General features: G+C 45.4%; 1 protein-coding gene across 1 annotated transcript; it reads right to left on the bottom strand.

Moving 5' to 3' along the window:
- Nucleotides 1-7511: 7511 nt before the first annotated feature.
- Nucleotides 7512-12369, bottom strand: MCL1 (MCL1 apoptosis regulator, BCL2 family member). The gene is made up of 3 exons (XM_019432771.2): nt 11572-12369; nt 10970-11217; nt 7512-10451 (listed from the first exon to the last, which is right to left on the bottom strand). Exons 1-3 carry the CDS (start codon nt 12257-12259, stop codon nt 10335-10337), a joined length of 1053 nt encoding a protein of 350 aa, XP_019288316.1. The 5' UTR covers nt 12260-12369; the 3' UTR covers nt 7512-10334.
- Nucleotides 12370-20119: the final 7750 nt, after the last annotated feature.

The raw sequence follows: 20119 nt of genomic DNA, 5'->3' as shown, positions 1-20119 counted from the left end.
GATTCATCCGCATTAGAGGCCTCCCTCCTCCCATCCCTGTACAAGTCTGGCCAAGTAAGACCGTTAATAAAGGCCTGTGGAAACAACTGAACTCTGCTGTTTCCTGAACACATCAAGATCTCATGAAGGATACCAGGACTTCTCTAGCAGCTCCCTGGTGTCATACTGCTGCCTTGGGACTTAGACTCTCCCTGGGTTGGAAGTGGCTGAGAAGGAAGACCTTGGGCAACTTCTTGGGAGGACAGTAGGTGAGGAAGGAGGCCAAGGAAGTGAGGGAAAGGAAAATGAAACTAGTCCAAAGGGAACGAGTGAGGAAAGAGGGTACAAGGCAAGCCTGGTGTCAATGTCTCTGAAGACCCTGAGCCTCAAGAGGAGGTGTCAGACATGTTCCTCTCTGTAGTGAACCTGTGAGGGGATCAGAGATGGGGGGGGGGGGGGGGAGGACCAGGGAAGTGGGGCCTGAGCCAGCCGGGTCGATACTGAGAGCTGAAGGCGGAGTCCTAACATGGAGGGAGGGGTGACAGTGAGTAGCAGGGGCCCTCCCAGCGATTCCTGGAAGCTGCAGCCTGGGCGGTGGCCCCAGCTCAGCTGACTTCCCTGAAGTTCCCCTCCCTTTTAGGGCCTCTCAGGGCTGTTGCTGGGCAGGTTTGGAGTTTGGCCTGAGCCTGAGAACCAATCACAGGTGGGCAATGCAGCCACAGCCCCTCTTAGGGTTCCCCCAACTTCCGCACCTCCTTGCTCTTTCTGGTTGCCCCTGACCTCCCTCACAGTGACCAGCCTCTGACTTCTCAGGATATGGGCTTTTGTTTGGGGGTTTCCCCCTGTCCCCTTTCATTTTATTTTAGAGAGAAAGAGTGTGAGCTGGTGGGAAAAGAGAGAGAATCTCAAGCAGGCTCCATACTCAGCACAGAGCCTGACACTGGGCTCGATCCCACGACCCTGAGAGCATGACCTGAGCCAAAACCAAGAGTCAGACCCTCTACCAAATGAGCCACCCAGGCACTCCTCCCCTTTCATTTGAAAGCTAAGTAGGATTCAGTGCAGCCCCTAAGGATTCTTTCCTCGAGTCACTGAAGTCAGTATGGGGTCAACATGGAAGCTTTCAGGAAGGGGAATCTGACCCTGAGCAACCCTTTTTCCTGGTCCCATAGAGGGTAGTAGTGTGGCCAGACACCTCTCTGTTGACCTCTGAAACCCTCTACAGGGACTTGGGAGAGAGGAAGCTGCAAGCCAAGGCCAGAGAGATGTGGTAGAGGGGCCTCTAGGCTTGGTGCACTGGGGGGAATTTAGGGAAGGACTCAGAGGAACTGGACCCCTGAGAACTGAGGTGGGGGTGGGGTGGTTATAGGAACAATCTTGATATGCACAAGAGAGAGCAAGCGTGCAGAGGCCAGCCAGTGTCTTGCCGAGGGCTCCTCATTTCTCAGTGTGTGTGTGGCAGGGGGGAAGGAGGGGGTGAACTTATGAGATCTCAGTTCAGTTAGGTCAGAATTCCTCTCCCCTCCTCCAACCTAGCTTCCCCAGGGTAACTACCCAACCCAATCAAGCTGCAGCCTTCAGACTAAATTTATCTCCTAGACTTCCCCACCCCCCTGGGCCTCCTTGCAAGCAGGTGCTCACAGCTGCAGGGGTGAGTCTGTGGAGACCCATACTCCTCACCCCAGCAGCTTCAGTGCCTGCTAACTAGGAGTGAAACAGAGCACAGGGTCCACTGGCTGGCCTCCCTGCATGGCATGAGTGTCTCAGCCTTGAGGCTCCCTCTCTCAGGAGTCCTCGAGAGCAGAAATATGGTTGGAGGGTCTAGACAGTGGGAGGGCGGAGGGATAGAGTGGGAACAACATGCCAGGAGAAACTCCCCTCCAAATTCTCTCCGACCAGATCCTCTTTAATGTCTCCCTCTCCCCTTCTGCCTAGTTTTACAAATAGAGACTTCATTTTAACTTAACATGCTCCCCCAGCAGAGTAAGCTGAATCAGGGAGACCTCCCCTCTCCTTGCACTACAGAGAATCAAACCAGAATCAGAGATTGTAGTTTGGGCGTGAGTGGTGGGGCTGGAGGTTCCCACATTCCTACCCTCCTCCCAGCATCGCTCAAAACCACCATCTCAGGTGCTGGGAGGCAGCTGGGTGGGAAAGTTAGAGCAGAGGGGGCATATTTGTCACAGGCAGGTGATGAAGAGGTGTTAGCTTGAAAGGGTGGGGGTTGGGGGGGGACTCTTCCACAGGAAGTAGAAAGTCTCAGGAAAGTACCTAAGTCTGAGTCGATCGAGAGCAATAAACAGGTTGCGTTAACTTCAAACTAGACAGCACAAGTTCTGACTCTGACTTTGGGCTCCTTGACCCCGGAGACTGGGGAAACTCTAGGAGGTGTTTCAGGGTTGAGGTCTGAAGGTAGAATTTGAGGGAGGAATGTGCAAGAGTAGTCCAAAACAAGGTGTACATGGGCATGGCAGGCAGATCCTAGTGAAACAACCAGCCACATGAGCTGAAGGGGAGGTGCAGAAGGAAGCAGATGGACCAGAGCATTTTCTCAGGCAGCACCAGAGAGCTGCTGGAGTGGCCTGGGAAAGAACCTCAGTAGTTAGAGGAGGAATGGGTTCAACTTCAGGCTCTCAGGTTGGGGTTAGGATGTGCATGCCGTACTTTTCCGTGCCTTGCCTGTCTTTCCTCTCCACTATTACCAAGCTCTTCCAAAGCTGTTGTTCCTTAAAACTGAAAACAAGCCACCTCATTTCAAAACACACACACACACACACACACACAGACCACACAACCTCATTTCGACATGAAGTTATTTCCCTATTTCTGTTTCTCTACTTTGCCTGATGAGGGATTTCTGAGAAATGAAGAAATGTCACCTCCCACAACCTCAGTCTGCAGTTTTGTTTTTTGTTTTCTGAGATGAAGAGAGGGTTAGAGGAAAGGAGTATACTGCTACGCATACAACATTAATTCAAAACTTGACCACATAAGAGAAATGCCCTTCCCAAAGCCCGTCAGCCTGGGTGGGCCCACCTTGCCTTAGATCTGGGCTTTCAGGGTCTCAGGAAATAAACAAGCCATCCTCTGAGGAAATTTCAGTAACAAAGCAGCGAAACCTAATAGCTGCTCTTTACAGCAGCCCAGCTGTCTCTCCTGGCCACCATTCCCAACAAGGACAGGAGGTGGGTAGGAACTGCTCCAGGAGTGGAGGTGTGAGCTGAGGGTGGGGATTCATGAAAGATCTGAGCACGGAAACCTCCAAGGCGAGGTTTCCCAGGTGAAACCCCCACCTCTCTGAAGTCTCAACACCTGAGAGCTCAGCCAAGTAGGGGGGACTCAAATGGGTAGCAAATTTTTTGAAACCAGCTCCCCGTACTAGACAAGAAAATTAACCTTTTTTTGGGGGGGGGGGCACAGAACTGAAGACATTTCTTAATCAAAACAAAGTGGAAAAGCCATCTAATCCAGGATGAAACCTAACAGTTAAACATTCTTTTCCTTGTCTGCTTCCTTGGCTGGCTTTCCCAGCACACCTTGTCCCAGGCTAACTTGAATAAACACACACATGTGACCACATGAGGGCGGGAAGAAAACCAAGTGGGGGTGGTGAAATTCTGAATGGAATGCAGCCCCAGCTAGTTAGGGGGCCCAGGCTAAGACCTCTGGCACTGGCTGCGGATTTATACAGGCAGTGAAGCCAAAACAATGAGCTCATGGGCAAGAATGCAGCCTGTGGGGAAGACTGGGCAGTTAGAGCAAACTGGTTTTTTAACCAGGATGGGAATAGCTGTAATCAAGTCTCCCACGGGAACGGGATTAGGGAGCGTGGAGCCACCATTCAGTATCTTGGGGTCCCATTAAATAGCTTTGGGAGGCTGTCCTTTATTAAAAGTTTGTTCTCTAGAGCGCACAGCACTCTTGGGTCTGACTTGGAAAAATTGGTTCCTTTGCCTGGTTATGTGAACCTGGGTGGGTAAAGCACAGATGGCTGGCGAGGGAGCTACCCCAGGTGAGGTTCTGAAGACTTTATTCAAAACAGCTGGATTCAAAGCAGGTCTGCCGAAGCCAGCTCCTACACCAAGATCCAGGGACGGCTATAATCCGAGACCGAGTGTATTCAGGGCCACCACTGACATGACGGGGAAAACAATCAATGGGGTCTATCTTCTCTACTTCCCAAATAAACACGATCCACCCAGCTGTGTGTCATTTACACCAAATTCAGACTTTTAAGACCAAAGACACATCTTTTTTTTTTTTTTTTCTCCACCAGGGATTTTCCATCTTTTTAAATGTTATTTATTTTTAGAGTGAGCACACGCGAGAGCACAAGCCAGGGAGGTGCAGAGAGAGGGAGAATCCCAAGCAGGATCCGCGCTCAGCGTGGAGCCTGATGCAGGGCTCAATTCCAGGACTGTGAGTTCATGACCTGAGCTGAAATCAAGAGTTGGGCTGAGCCACCCAGGCTCCCCTTATTTTTTTTTTTTTTTTAATTTTTTTTTTTCAACGTTTTTTATTTATTTTTGGGACAGAGAGAGACAGAGCATGAACGGGGGAGGGGCAGAGAGAGAGGGAGACACAGAATCGGAAGCAGGCTCCAGGCTCCGAGCCATCAGCCCAGAGCCTGACGCGGGGCTCGAACTCACAGACTGCGAGATCATGACCTGGCTGAAGTCGGACGCTTAACCGACTGCGCCACCCAGGCGCCCCTTAAAGAGCTTCCCCTTATTTTTATATAAGGCCACAAATGGAAGAAACTGAAGAGATATATTCAGTGGCTATGTATGATGAAGGGGAAGGCAGGCAGGGAAGGAAATGAGAAGAAAAAAAATGATCTAAACCTCCCCACCCTCCCCCTGCACTCCTGGAAGTTCTTTCCCAACTCCATGCTTCTGTGCATGTTTGTTTCCTACTCATTCTTTAAGGTTCAACCTCAAATGTTTCTTTTGAACCCTTGACCATCTGCTTCCAGAAGTGGTCACCCTGCTTTGTTCCACCCTTTATCTTAGAATATCTTTATCATAGCACTTCATGAAATGTACTCTAATTATTTTCATCCATAGTTATCACTCCTACTAGATTGTAAGCGTGTAAGCCATCTTGGCACAATTGCTTTCTCATTATATGGTTTTGTGATACATTCAACTCTTCAGCCTGAGAACATTCTCTTATATAACTATACTATAATACACTCAAGAAATATAACATGATACAGTACCATTTAACATACTGCCCATATTAACATTTCCCTAATTGTGCACACTAGAGCTTTTTTCACCAAGGGTCCAATCAAAGATCTACCATTAGTTGCCATGTGTCTTCCCACTGTTCCTTTTTTATTAAGTAGGCTCCATGCCCAATATGGGGCTTGAACTCACAACCCTGAGATTAAGAGTCGCATGCTCCACTGACTAAGCCAGGCAGACACCCTTTTCCCTAGTTTTTTTTCTGATGGAATTTGAGAGAAAGAATTATTCTCTTTGTAATTCCAGCATCCAACAGTGCAAGGTAAATAGCAAGTAGTTCACTGACATGTAATGGATGAATGAAGAGACTCAACAAACATCTGGCTGCCTAGAGCTCATTAAATGTCCCAGCTCATTGCACAGTTGAAACGTTCTTACTAAACTTCTTACTAAACGGAAAGTAATCCTTGAACAGGAAATGAGAAGGCAAAGTGAGTTAAGAATACAGAGACCAATGGCAGAAATAAGACCTGGAAATGGATGCTTGGAAGGGGTAAAACCTGGAGTAGCATTCTTGGCCCTCACAGATTTCCCACCAGTTAAGAATTACTATTCTATTCAGGTAAAGAAAGGAACTGCAAAGGGAAACCAGGTATGCTGTGGGTACAAAAACCTGCCACAGGTACCCTTTTTACCTCACAAGAATTATTAGTAAAGAACACTGAATTCTCAGCTCACCTGGCTAACGTCAGTTGGTAGAGCATGGGACTCTTGATCTCAGGGTTGTGGGTTCGAGTCCCATGTTGGGTGTTGAGATTACTTCATCTTTTAAGTAGGCTCCACGCCCAGTGTGGGACTTGAACTCATGACTCTGAGATCAAGAGTCGCATGTTCTATCAACTGAGCCAGGTAGGCACCCCAAAAATAAAATCTTAAAAAAGAAAAAAAAACCCACTGAATTCTTAGGTCTGTTTCATCTGCCTGGAGACAGATTCCCAACCCCCTTCTTTCCACATGCTTCACATAACTAAGATAACACTGTAACAACTCTGAAACCAAAGAAGGTCTAAGTTTTCAAATCTAGAAACTGAGAAGCCTTTGAACAGTGTGGTAGGGTGCAGAAGACAAAGTTCTGTAATCATCGAACAAGTGGGGCCAAAAAGAGCTAGGGATAATTTAAGATAGATCATCTTGAACTCCAGGAATAAACCACCCATGCTCTGGGAATCTGGCTGGATCCATGCTACACACCAGTTGTACAAGTTACTTCACTTTAACTTTTGTAAAATCCACCAGCTGTCACAACTGCTTTAAAATTTTCTGAAAGGAAATTATATGAAGCAAGAGGTAGCTCTAAAGTCACAAAAACAGGAACTGAAAGACAAAGTCTTGGTTGTGTCAAATGAAGGGAAGTGTTGATTATTTTGACTCCCTTGGTGACTCATGTTACCTGGTTACCATTTGAGCCAAGTTTTTAAGGTGTTAAACTAAGGAACATGACCACAGAAATGGCTTCACATCAAAATCTATCAACGGGAGCAATAGCACTGTGTACAACTCAGCTGGGGCCAAGATTTGGGCCCTTGGGTCCTAAGGTACCCTCCCCTCAATTTTCTGCTTAGGAGTGCATTAGTATGTAACCGCTTTCTTTGTAAGGATAAAAAGTTGCATTCTTCTGGTAGTCAGACTCCAGAAAAAGAGGAGCTTCTAAGCAGAAATGTGCTTCTAAGTGCACAAAAGCACAGAATCCTGTTCGTACAATTGGCATCCGGTGCTCAAGGCTTTTAAAACCAATATGCAAACTTCATATTTGCACATTGCCATGGTGATTCAGCTCCCTTTCTTTCAAGGTAGTTGAAGACAAGATAGAGTTTCTGAAATTTAAGTGCTTACTCTCCACTTCCTTTTTGAGAGAGGAAAGGGGGAAAAGTACTGAAACAGTACCAAGAATCTTATCAAAACTCTTAAACTGTGGATGTTAATTCTTCTAGCTCCTTCATCTGAAAAGGTTGAGATGGGGAGATACAGTAAATGCAGCAATGAAACAGCTTACCTCAAAATTATACCAGCACATGGTGACTAAAAGAAAAATCAGGATTTTTGATTCTCGCTTAAAATGTAGAAGAATTACTCCAAAGTACCACAGTAATACATTTCAAAACCCAACACCCCTGATTTCAATGAAATGGTTACTCTGAAGGGAACTATCCTTTGCCTGAGCAAATTAGCTTTATGGGGCTTTTGCTGGTCAACTCACCTATACTTATTTGCTCAGCTGACTTCCCTAAAAAGGCCTAAGTGGGGGGAAGACAATCATCGATTAGAAAACACCCATACCACACCTTGCATTTGAATAAAAGGTTTATTATTTTCTTCTCAGGAAAAACAGGAAGTTAGGGAAACACACTACATTTTACAGCCCATGTTAATTTGTAGTTGGTCCTAACCCTTCCTGGCACAGCTGTCAATAGCATGAGCTCTTTAACCAGAACCAAGATGTTCGCCCCCAACAGAGTGTGCCCGGACACTACAGGACTGCATGTTTTCCCTGAGAGACAGAAGACAAGTTGCTGAGAGCCAGCTTTCCACACAACCCTCCCCTTCCATTCTGGAGGATTTGCCTGAACTATGCAGCTAGCCAGCACTGAGGACACGTGCCTCCTCTCCCTACAAAACCACCCAACCTTCCCCAAAGCACTTGGGCTAAGCCCTCCAAGCCCCTGACCCAAAGTTTCAACTAAGATCCTTCTCTACATTTCAGCAGTCACACCTAGAAAATTGGGGTGGGTTCCCTAAACTCCACCAATCTCCATCTATGCGCTTATTTCCACAAGTGGATATGGGGAGACAGGCCTTTTAGTCACCTTTACCAGATCTTCAGATTAATTAAAAACTACATAAAGTGCTTTCAGGTCCTTAGAGATAGACATGACATAAATAAGTGGTTCATGATCAAGAACGATAAATACATAGGTAAAAATAGCTCTAGCTAGATGACCTTATGGCTCAAGGATGGGCAGGCAGGGCAATCCCTCCCTATTTATTACATTCTTAGTCATTTTATTCATGCCTGTTTTCATCTGGAGTCCACAGACCAAAGGTTACGTTCCAAGGATGAACCTTTCAAATGACCCTAGATCTACTACAGAAGCTTTCTTCAGTTTACCAGTTTTTATAGAACTCTGAGGTCTAACAGAACCCATCCCTTTCTGTAATTTTAAATGAGCTTTTTCAAACATAAAGGAACCTAGAGAAAGTCACACCATTTGTTGTCCCCCTTCTCTGAAAATTCCTAAAGGGACTTTAAAAACTTTTCCCCCAAAGATAGGATAAAGCAGTAACTGAAAAGGTACCAAAGGAAAAGGGACTCCTCCACCATATGTCTCTCATGGTCATGGCACCCACTGTACTACCTACCACCTCCCAAGGATAAAATTCATTAAGGATGAAGGTCTGTGGTCTCCTGCGGGGTTACTTAGGGTTCATAGTGCCAAAAACTAAAAGGGCCAGTAGGAGTTCAGAGATGGCATGGTAAGGATGTAGGAATTGATATAAGTATTTGTACAGGGAGAACAAGCAGCAAATACTTCAAGGAAGTATAGAAAATAAAAAGTTTGATAAAACATCAAGCCTGAAATCCAAAGAGATGCCAATGCAAAAATTTGAACAAAGTTTGGGAATCATTAATAGAAATGAAACATAAGTATTTGTTTTATTGATAGGCTTAGACCTGTGTTTAACAAGCAAGCCTAATAATAGCACCATGGTTAGACTATAAGCCTGCTTTTCCAAGCCGTTTTACAATTTATTAAGCAAACAAGGGATCAAATGTCTCTCATACACCTGATGTGATCTTTTTATACACATACTGCTAGTAAGTCCCATTTGGAACAGCTGAAAATCTTTTAGTAAAAGCTTTGAAGATGAGCTCATAAACTCAATTTAAATTTCACCAGTAAATTAACTCAAATGGAAAGAACTGAAATGAGTAGCTGCCCAATCAGAACCCATTATTTCTAAGTCACCAGCCGGCACCGCCCACCAAACTTAAAACTCCACCTTGACTCACTTATTGAAAACCTACATGTAATGAAGTGAAAGGATGAATTTCCATTCAATTTTTCAATCGCAGTTAAAAAAAAAATCTAAGGAATACTTACCAAAATCAGATAGGAAAATTAAAGTCTGCACAGTTATGAATCAGAATTGTTCCACTACAACCAAGTTGCATACACTTACATCAACTGGTTCTGTATACAATCTATAACTGACCAGGATAAAATTTAGAATAGAAAAGCTGTAAGAAATAGATTCCTAACTACAGAAGTTGGAAATTTCAAACGGGTATGAAAAAATTAATGTATTTTGAGACTTTTCATCCCTTTACATTTCAAATAGACTTTCTGTAAAAATATATACAATTTTTACAGACAAATACATTTACAAGTTGTTTTTGTCTTAAAAATTGAGGATATTTTCATATTTGCAATTGTCATTATTGAGCCTTAAGTCAAGTATTCTTGGCCATTACTAGGCTAATAAACTAAACCACTCAAACCAAGCCAAAGTAGAACAGGTATAAAAAGTCCTGAGCACTTGGACTTTCTATTCAAGAAGTACACCTGGGAAAAGCTAATTGCAGAGAAAAAGCTTCCCTTCACACTCTGTTGTACAGTACGGAGGCTTCTAGTCATAGTTCTATTACCTGTAGCTTAAATCCATTTTATACAGATCACTGCCATTGTTAGTGCTTCTCTTTTAACACTATAAGAAGTTAATTATTTCAGTGGACATTTAATGGACTCTATGACTAGCCTGGCTACTGGCCACTCTCCTGTTCTAGACAAGGAAATCAAGTCTCTTCAAGCCTACCATCTTCACTAACTCTAAAAGTCCTCTTCCACGGCCCCCCAGTTTGCCTCTTGCTGAAATTGAACCTTGCTTTAGACAGTGACTCTTCAAGGGGGACTACTTTTCCCATGTATTTATTCCTGTTAGCCATAATCCTCTTGCCACTTGCTTTTCTACGTTGCTAGAGTAGAACTCTTGGAGGTTACAGCCTGGACAGCTTGAAGTCCAACTTCATAAATACATTTGATTCACAGCAGTCGTTATGTGATTTTGGTGCCTGGGGTTGGTTAAAAGTCAATTATTGCACTTAAAAGGCTATCTTATTAGATATGCCAAACCAGCTCCTACTCCAGCAACACCTGCAAAAGCCAGCAGCACATTTCTGATGCCACCTTCTAGGTCCTCTACGTGGAAGAACTCCACAAACCCATCCTAGAAAACAAAAAAGAAAAGTACATTTTCAAGTATGGGTTTCCAATGGCTTAAAAACACTATTCATAAAGAAAGATGAATTAAAATATCTAAGGTTTCCCCCCCAAACATAATGAACCAAATATTATTTACACCAGACGGCAGAAGACAAATGCCGGGGGGGGGAGACACTCAGAAACGTTGTTTACTATCATCCGCCCAAGTGATTCTTATTTTTTCATAATTTGTATCCACAGAAGAGTATCCAGCTGAATTACAATACCAAAAACAAAAGTTTCAACAGCCAGTAAAACAGGCTACAGAACCGGGATTTTTGATGCAAGAATTTAAGACAGTCATACCACACTATCTCTGTGAGCCCACTACTTAAATCAGTATTAGGCAAACCGGTCCGTAAGTTAGAGCCTGAAACCTGAGTTGTGCATCATAAAAAGCTTGAGATAACCCCAGACCTTCTTTATAAAATCCTTCATTCCATTTCCATTCCAAGGCCCCCTTCGACCTTAAAACAAACTTACCCAGCCTCTTTGTTTGACTAGCCAGTCTCGTTTTGTCCTTACAAGAACATCTGTGATGCTTTCTGCTAATGGTTCGATGCAGCTTTCTTGGTTTATACTCTTCAAGTGTTTGGCCACAAAGGCACCAAAAGAAATAAGAGTCACAATCCTGCCCCAGTTTGTTACTCCGTCACTGAAAACATGGACCATCACTCGAGACAAAGATTTGACATCGTCTTCGTTTTTGATGTCCAGTTTCCGAAGCATGCCTGAGAGGAAGAAAAGCATGCAGGTTCTCACGGCCTCCTTTGTCTAAACCGGCGCATGATCTGCCTGCCCACCCACGGCGGGGGAAATCGCTATTTGGGGTCCACAGAACTCGGGCCGACCCCAGTTGAAAAATGACATCCCACCCTTTCCGGGCTTTGAACAGAGCTGCCATTTCCACAAGAATTAAGATGGGCGGAAACAATGACTCACGGCCAGAATATTCTGGTTTCAGAAATAGATTGCGAGTCGTTTCAACACTGACTTGTTTTCGGTTTCCACCCCCATTCGGTGGGTGAGTCCGGGGACAGGTGAACCAGGGCAGCGCAGCCTCCGCGACTAACCAACCCCCTTACCTTGGAAGGCGGTCTCGTGGTTGCGCTGCACGCCGTCCCCGACCCGTCGGAGGGTCTCTAACGCCTTTCGGCTGGCCGCCCCAGACCCGCCCAGTGGTTTCGCGTCCTTGGCGCCAGTCGCCTGCTCCCGAAGGTACCGAGAGATAATCTCCAGCGACTGCCGGAACAACTCGTCCTCCTCCTCCTCTGCTGGGGGTGGCGTCGAGGGCAGTGAGCCGTCTGTGCCGGGGCCACTGCTGGCCTCCCCGACCAACTCCAGCAAAGGCAGGACAGCCGGCCGCTTCCCCAGAGGTTCTGGCTCGTACCCGTCTAGTTCCTCTTCGGGCGACATGATGGCGTCGGCGGCTGGGCCTTCCATCTTTTCAGGCGGCGACGCACAGCGGGTGGCCGCGAAGAACAGCAGCTTCGGAGGGGTCGCGGTGACGTCGGGGCCCTCGGCACCAATGGGCGAGGGCCGCGCGACCCTCCGGGCGTCGGGCGCGAGAGTGGCTGGGGGGCTCGCGCCGGCGCTTCCGCCAATCACCGCACCGGCTTCCCCTCCCCCTACCTCTCGCCGGGCCGTGGCCTCCTTCCCCACAGCCACAAGCCGCCCTCCCGAAGAGGAGGCGCCGCCGCTCCCGGCCGCCAGCCCGGCCCCCCCACAGTAGAGGTTGAGTCCGATTACAGCGTTTCTCTTGAGGCCAAACATCGTAAGCTGCTGCTGCTGCCTCCGCCGCCGCCTCCTCCTCCTGGGTGAGAAAAATGGGGGAGGCCCTGACTCCTCAGTTGAAGGAAGCGGAAGTAAGGAGTGAGAGAGGGCCTCCTATATCAAGGTTTCAGAGCCAGTCCTACTCGGTGACGTCAGCAAATCTTTAAAAAAAAAAAAAAAGGTACTCCCATAAAAGGGGAAAGGGGAGGAAGCTTCCCTAGAGCTGCGCACGGCACCTCACCGGCCGGTAGGGGTAGGGGCGGGGCTTTAGGGCTGGGCGGGGTCTTCCGACACTCGGTGGGCACGCGGTGGGTTACGTAACGGCGACCCGGGAGCTGGGGCTGGTGGGCATCGCTGCGCCGATGTGGGCCTGTTAATGGCTGCCTAGCCGCTTTCCAGGCTCCTGGTTTGCGAGCCCCGGCTGTTGCTTCTGTAGCGGAGGCTTTTTCTTTCCGCTACTAAAGTCTTACCCATTGAGTCATTCAGAAATTAAGGAAAAGGGATGAAGAAGTTTTGCCGTGGCTGGGAAACAACAGTCTAGATAATAGGGGTTCTTGGGGCTCCTGGGTGGCTCAGTCAGTTGAGCCGCGGACTTCCGCTCAGGTCATGATCTCACAATTCGTGAGTTCAAACCCGCATCGGCTGGCTGCTGTCAGCACAGAGCCCATTTCCGGATCCTCTGTCCCCCTGTTTCTCTGCTCCTCCCCCACTCGTGTTCACGCTCACTCTCTCTCTCTCAAACAAAACAAAACAAAACAAAACAAAACAAAGAAAAAACCATTTAGATAATATGGGTCCTTAAGCGGCACTGCTGGGGACCTGCATTTGTTTTGCACATCCTCTGCCCTTTGTTCTCAGTCCAACAATGTTTGGAAATGGGACGGTCCAAGAACTGCCCCATGGATCACTTACATGTAACTTGACTAAAGGAAATTGTTCCGCCCAAAGTAAATTTTATTTCTGCCTCTCTACTTGCTTTCTCTCACCTCCTATCTCTACTCCACAATCACTGGTTTTATTGACATGTAAGCCTGACCCTATTCGCATCTCTTCTGAGGCTCCTGACACCTTTTATTTTTGTAGTGGGTGGGTATGAGGCACCTTTGACTCCAGGGATCACCCTCTTGAGGACAGGGTGTCTATAGTCTATAGTGCTTCATGACTAAGAGGATGACAAAACAGTGTGTGGCATGATCGTGATGTAGGCATCCATACTACATAAGATTAACAGGCCGACCACCTTCCAGACGCCTTCAGACTGCTCTAGCAAGCCGCGAGTCTCAGTAGTAGGCTTGGAGGTCTGTGCAGTTTAGAGGTGGAATCGGTGTGTCTTCAGGATATCTGGAAGGTCCTGTCCTCAGGGAATTTAAAATCACTTAGTATTTCAGGGAATTTAAAATCACTTAGTACTTCTGATCCCTAGTATTGTTCAGAGTCAGAGTACACACCCTTTCAAGAATGGTTCTTGTTCTTAGGGTAACTATTTTGGCCACAGTCCTGACCCTCAAAAGAAAAGCATTGTTGACATCCTGGCTGTGCCAATCTTTTTTTGTAGGTGTGTATTAAATCCTTTGAAACTTCCCCAAGTTCTCCAAGGAACTAAGAACCTTATTCTACATCTTTTGGGGCCTGAAATTGGGCATACTTAATATTTCATGTAGCCTTTCCCTTTCTGTAATGAAAAAACATTTGCTCTCATCCTTATTGCCTCTCTTAATTACTCATCCCTTTTATTCCTCACCTTGGGAAAGCAGTGTTTTTGGTTTTGTTTTGTTCTTAGGCCCTATATATAAACTTGAGTTTTGGGAAGCTCTCCACTCTGCTGATAGCAATTTCCAGAATTACTGGAATACCCTGTTCTCTTCCACTGAGGTGAAGCTAATCTTTTGCCTTTGAGCTCTAAGTCCTCTTTATACTATACTCTTTCTTTTTTTACACATTTTCAAAATTTTATTTACCTTAGTAATGAAGAAATTAACAGAATGATAAAACTGGTTCCATGAAGATATGAAAAGTTGAGATTTATATTATTATCAAGGAAAGAACTGCTGAAGAAGGATGCTTAGGTATAAACGCAGTTGATGTCCTATAGGGCAATAAACTGTAACTTTGGGGTTATTTTCTTTAGTAGACTAGAAAAAAATCACTGCACCTTGTTAGTTTTCTACACATTACCCTCTAACTTTTGGAAGTTGTAAAACTTTTGGGTGCTAAGCAAACAAAATTACATTCCCCAAGATAATCTGGTGACCCTCAGGTGGATTTACTTGATAATGCTCTAGCATTGGGGCACCTGGGTAGCTCAGTCAGTTAAGTGTTAGATTCCTGCTTTCGGCTCAGGTCACGATGTCAGAGTCGTGAGATTGAGCCCCGTGTCAGGCTCTGCACTGACACCACAGAGCCTGCCTTGGGATTTTCTTTCCCTCTGGCTCTGTCCCTCCCCTGCTTTCGTGTGTGTGCTCTTTCTCAAACAAACAAACAAAAAAAGTGCTCTGTATTGAAAGATCATGTCATCTTTTGGCCTTATTATTTAATTTTATTTTTTAATTTTTTGTTTTGATGTTTATTTTTGAAAGAGAGAGATAGCGTGAGCAGGGGAGGGGCAGAGAGAGAGGGAGACACACAATCCAAAGCAGACCTCAGGCTCTGAGCTGTCAGCACAGAGCCCGACTAGGGGCTGGAATCCACAAACGGTGAGATCATGACCTGAGCCGAAATTGGATGCTTAACCGACTGAGCCACCCAGGTGCCCCTAGCCTCATTTATAAGGTGTGCATAATTTTTTCCTAAACAATCCCTCTGTGACCATAATCTCTAATGGTTATTTATTTATTTATTTATTTTTAAAGTTTATTTATTTAGTTTTGAGAGAGAGCATGAGCGGGGGAGGGGCAGAGAGAGTGGTTAGAGAGAGAATCCCAAGCAGGCTCCGCACTGTCAGCGCAGAGCCCCACGCAGGGCTCAAACTCATAAACCAAACCAGGAGATCATAACCTAAGCTGAAACCAAGAGTTGCACACTTAACCGACCCACCTACCCAGGCACCCCTCTAATGGTTATTCTTGATAACACACTGAAACGGTTATCTCCTGGGGTTTGTTTTTTGTTTGAGAGAATGAGAGAGATCGTGAGAGTAGGACAGAGGGGCAGAGAGGAAGAGAGAGGAAATCTTAAGCAGGCTCCATGCTCATCATGGAGCCCGACACAGGGCTCGATCTTTCCACCCTGGCATCATGACCTGAGCCAAACTCAAGAATTAGATGCTCAACTGACTGAGCCACCCGGGCACCCCTGATCTCCTGTTTTTTGTGTTGTTTTTTTTTTAATGTTAATTTTTGAGAGTGCGAGCGGGGAAGGGGCAGAGAGAGAGGGAGACACAGAATCCGAAGCAGGCTCCAGGCTCTGGGCTGTCAACACAGACCCTGACACAGGGCTTGAACTCACAAACCATGAGGTCATGATCTGCCTGATCTCCTGTTTTTTTTGTCAAAATCATTATTTGAACTTCTGGCTTAGTTGGCCACTTTCTGCACTTCTTACTGCATATCAGTACTTTTTTGCACCATGCCTCCAGCATCGCTATTTTCCTACCCTCCCATCACAACACTGTAATTGTCATCTTTGTCTACAGGACATTAATTTCAGGCCCTAGTCCCCACAGGTTAAACTAGCATATAACTGGGATTCGGTAGCCTCTCGGAAGGTGTAACAAACATTGCTAGTTGCCTTATCCAGTATTTATTCTTCTTCCACTCTGATGGAACCCGAAGTTGGCATGGTAGTTCCATTATGATCAGGAATCCTATTTCTTCTTCTGTCAGGTGGTGGTGCCCTCATATGTGCTTTCTTACTTGATGGTCCAGCAGGCTAGCTTCACCCCACCCATGTTACCTGCATTCTTGCCGGCAGGAAGGAGAAGAGGGAATGCAGAGGGTGTCTAGTTTCCTTTAATGACACTTCCCATAAGTTGCACATCATTTTTGTCATTATCCTGTTAGCTAGAAGTTAGTCATATGGTCTCTTACCTGCAAGGGAGGCTATGAAGGGTAGTCTTTGTTATTGTTTTTTTTAATGTTTATGTATTTATTTTGAGAGAGAGAGAGAGAGGGAGGGGCAGAGAAAGAGGGAGAGAGAATCCCAAGGAGGTTCCACACTGTCAGCACAGAGACTGATGCAGGGCTCGATCTCACAAACCAGGGGATCATTACCTGAGCTGAAATCAAGAGTCAGAGGCCTAACCAACTGAGCCACCCAAGCACCCCTTAATTTTTATTTTTAAAAATATTTTATTTTTAAAAAATAAACTCTACACCTAACATGGGGCTTGAAGTCACAACCCTGATATCAAGAGTCACACGCTCCACTGACTGAGCCAGCCAGGCACCCTTAGAGTCAACTCTTATGTTTTTAATAGAATGTTAAAAAACGTTTATTTATTTGTTTTTGAGAGAGAGAGGGCATGTGCAGGGTAGGAGGTAGAGTGAAGAAGACAGAGAAACCAAAGCTGACTCTACCCCATCAGTGCAGAGCTGAATATGGGGCTCGAACTTATAAATTGTGAGATCATGACCTGAGCCGAAGTCGGACTCTAAACCGACAGCCACCCAGGTGCCCCTGTGTTCATAGCATTGTTAATTTTCCTTCAGAGCATCTATGGCAATTTTAATTATGTATTTTAATAATAATTTTAAATTATTTATTTTAATTATATGTTTAATTTCTAGATCTTGATTGTACCTTTTTTTTTTTAGTTTATTTATTTTGAAAGAGACAGAGACAACATGAGTGAGGGGCCGAGAGAGAGGGAAAGAGAGAGAATCCCAAGCTCCCAAACGCTGCCAGCACAGAACCAGACACGGAGCCAGAACCCACAAACTGTGAGATCATGACCTCAGCTGAAATCAAGAGCCGGGTGCTTAACTGACTGAGCCACCTGACAGCACCTTGTGCTGTCAGGTGCCCCTGATTGTACCTTTTAAAATCTCTCTTGTCATTTTCTCAAAAATTTGTTAATGTTTGTTTGTTTTTAAGAGAGAGAGTGCGAGTGGAGGAGAGGCAGAGAGAGATGGAGACACAGAATCCAAAGCAGGATCCAGGCTCTGAGTTGTCAGCACAGAGCCTAATGTGGGGCTCAAACCCACAAACTGTAAGACCATTACCTGAGCCCACGTCGGATCCTCAACCGACTGAGCCACCCAGGCGCCCCATCTTGTCATGTTTTTAGTCTTTTATTCTTTAGTCATACTTCCTTCACTCTTTCTTTTTTCTAAAAAAGATTTATTTACTTAAGTAATCTCTACACCCAACATGGGGCTTGAACTCACAACCCCAAGATCAAGAGTCAAATGCTCCTCTGACTGAGCCAGCCAGGTGCCCCTCTTTTTTTCCTTTAAATATATTAAACGTACTTATTTATAGGCTGTCTTATAATTCCAATATCCAATGTCCTTGTGGGCTTAATTCTGCTATTTATAATTTCTGCTCATTCACGGTGTCTTATTTCCTGTTTCCTTGTGTTTTGGGATTTTTATTTGTGGACTCATTAAAAAAGTTTTTTTAATGTTTATTTATTTTTGAGAGAGAGAGAGAGAAAGCGTGAACATGAGCCGGGAGAGAGAGAGAAAGAGAAAGAAAGCGTGAGCATGCGCCGGGGAGGGGCAGACAGAGGGAGACCACAGAATCCAAAGCAGGCTCCAGGCTCTGAGCTGTCAGCAGAGCCTGACAGGGCTTGAACTCATGGACTGTGAGATCATGACCTGAGCTGAAGTCAGATGCTTAACCACCTGAGCCACCCAGACACCTCTGTGAACTCATTTTTGAAAGAAATTTAGGGAACTTTTGAGGTCTGGATTGAAGGTGCTTTCCTCCAGAGGATTTGTGTTTGCTTCTTTCAAGTACCTGGGGATACTACCAACTTGTAAATTACTTTAAAATTAAATCTGAGGGCCGCCTAGGTGGCGCAGTCGGTTAAGCGTCCAACTTCAGCTCAGGTCATGATCTCGCGGTCCATGAGTTCGAGCCCCGCGTCGGGCTCTGGGCTGATGGCTCAGAGCCTGGAGCCTGTTTCCGATTCTGTGTCTCCCTCTCTCTCTGCCCCTCCCCCGTTCATGCTCTGTCTCTCTCTGTCTCAAAAATAAATAAACGTTAAAAAAAAAAAATTAAAAAAAAAAATAAAATAAAATCTGAGCTTGGGGCGCCTGGGTGGCTTAGTTGGTTAAACGTGGGACTTCGGCTTAGGTCATGATCTCCCAGTTTGTGATTTCGAGCCCCGCATTAGGCTCTGTGCTGACAGCTCAGAGCCTGGAGCCTGCTTCAGATTCTGTGTCTCCCTTTCTCTCTGCCCCTCCCCCACTCGTGCTGTCTCTCAAAAATAAATAAACATTAAAAATAAAATCTAAGCTTTAAAATTTTCTGCTTATTTAGGTAGAGTGGATTTAGGCTATAAACCCATGAGAGGACTAACTTGTGAATTCTAGGGGAAGATCTTTTCCCCCTCACTCTGAGCCAACATAAGGGCATTTCTTTTCTGTCTCCCTTCCCAGGGTGGGTATTTTCTCTTTTACCCTTTCTCTGACAGTGGAACCTGCAGGAGTCCTAGCGTTACTCAGGGACATTCCAGTCCCTGTTCTTGCACAAGCCCTAGGCTTAGTCTGCTGTCTCCTGAGAAACCACATAGATGGAAGCTTTGTCACCGGGGGTTAGCAGATGTCTCTAAAACAACCACCAATTTCAGCCTTATGTTTTTGGATTCATGCTTTTGCCTTTTATATTTGAGCTAGTGTTTTGAGGCATTTTGTCATGGAATAGTTGTAGAGGGTATTTGGTCTGTTATATTGCTAGAATGGAAGTCTGATTCTCTGTTGAATGTTGGTGACCCCACACCCTTCCCCCGGCCCCCACTACAAGTTCCATGAGAATAGAAGCTAGTTCTATGTTGCCACTGCTATTTTCTGGCACACAGAGAGCGATCAATAAATATGGGGCACCTTGGTGGCTCAGTCAGTTGAGCGTCTCAGTATTGATTTTGGCTCAGGTCATGATCCCAGGGTCGTGGGATTGAGCTCTGTGTCGGCCTCTGTGATGTGGGTGGAGCCTGCCTAAGATTCTTTCTCTCTTGCTCTGCCCCTCTCCCCCGCTTGTGCTCTCTCTCAAAAAAAAAAAAAAAAAAAAAAGAAAAGAAAGAAAGAAAAGAAAAACAATTATTGAATGTATGAAGATAGAAAGTCTTCCTTGGAAGACAAGAGAGGAAAAAAATTCAGGTAGGGACTGAAAATAGGCCATTGTACTTAGCATTTACACCATTTTGAGAATAGATTTTGTAAATTAATGAGGACAAAAGCTGAATTTCACTGAGTTAAAGAATAAATAGTAGTTGAAAATTTTTAAAAAATGTATGTATTATATTTTATTTTTTTCAAGTTTATTTGAGAGAGAGAATGAGCAGGGGGAGAGGCAGAGAAGGAGAGAGAGAATCGTAAGCAGGCTCTGGAGTGTCAGCACAGAGCCTAGGGCAGGGCTCAAACCCATGAACCATGAGATCATGACCTGAGCCAAACCAAGAGTTGGATGCTTGGGGCACCTGGGTGGCTCAGTTGGTTAGGCTTGTGGTTTTGAGCCCTGTATTGGGCTCTCTGCTGTCTACTGACAAAGAGCCTGATCCTCCCCTGCTGGCACTCACTCGCTCTCTCTGTCTCTCAAAAGATAAATAAACATTTAAAAAAAAAAAAAAAAAACAGTCCGATGCTTAACTGACTAAGCTACCTAGGAACCCCTCAAAATTTTAGAGTGATGAGAAACCAGAGGGGTTGGGTTCAAGAAAAAAGTAAGAATTTTTTTTAAATGAGGGATTCAGGGGCACCT

This window comes from Panthera pardus, unplaced genomic scaffold, assembly GCF_024362965.1.
Source record: "Panthera pardus isolate Hobbes unplaced genomic scaffold, ASM2436296v1 HiC_scaffold_11, whole genome shotgun sequence".
NCBI lineage: Eukaryota > Metazoa > Chordata > Mammalia > Carnivora > Felidae > Panthera > Panthera pardus.
The sequence above is the reverse complement of the archived record's forward strand: the minus strand, read 5'-3'. Positions and strand labels throughout refer to the sequence as shown.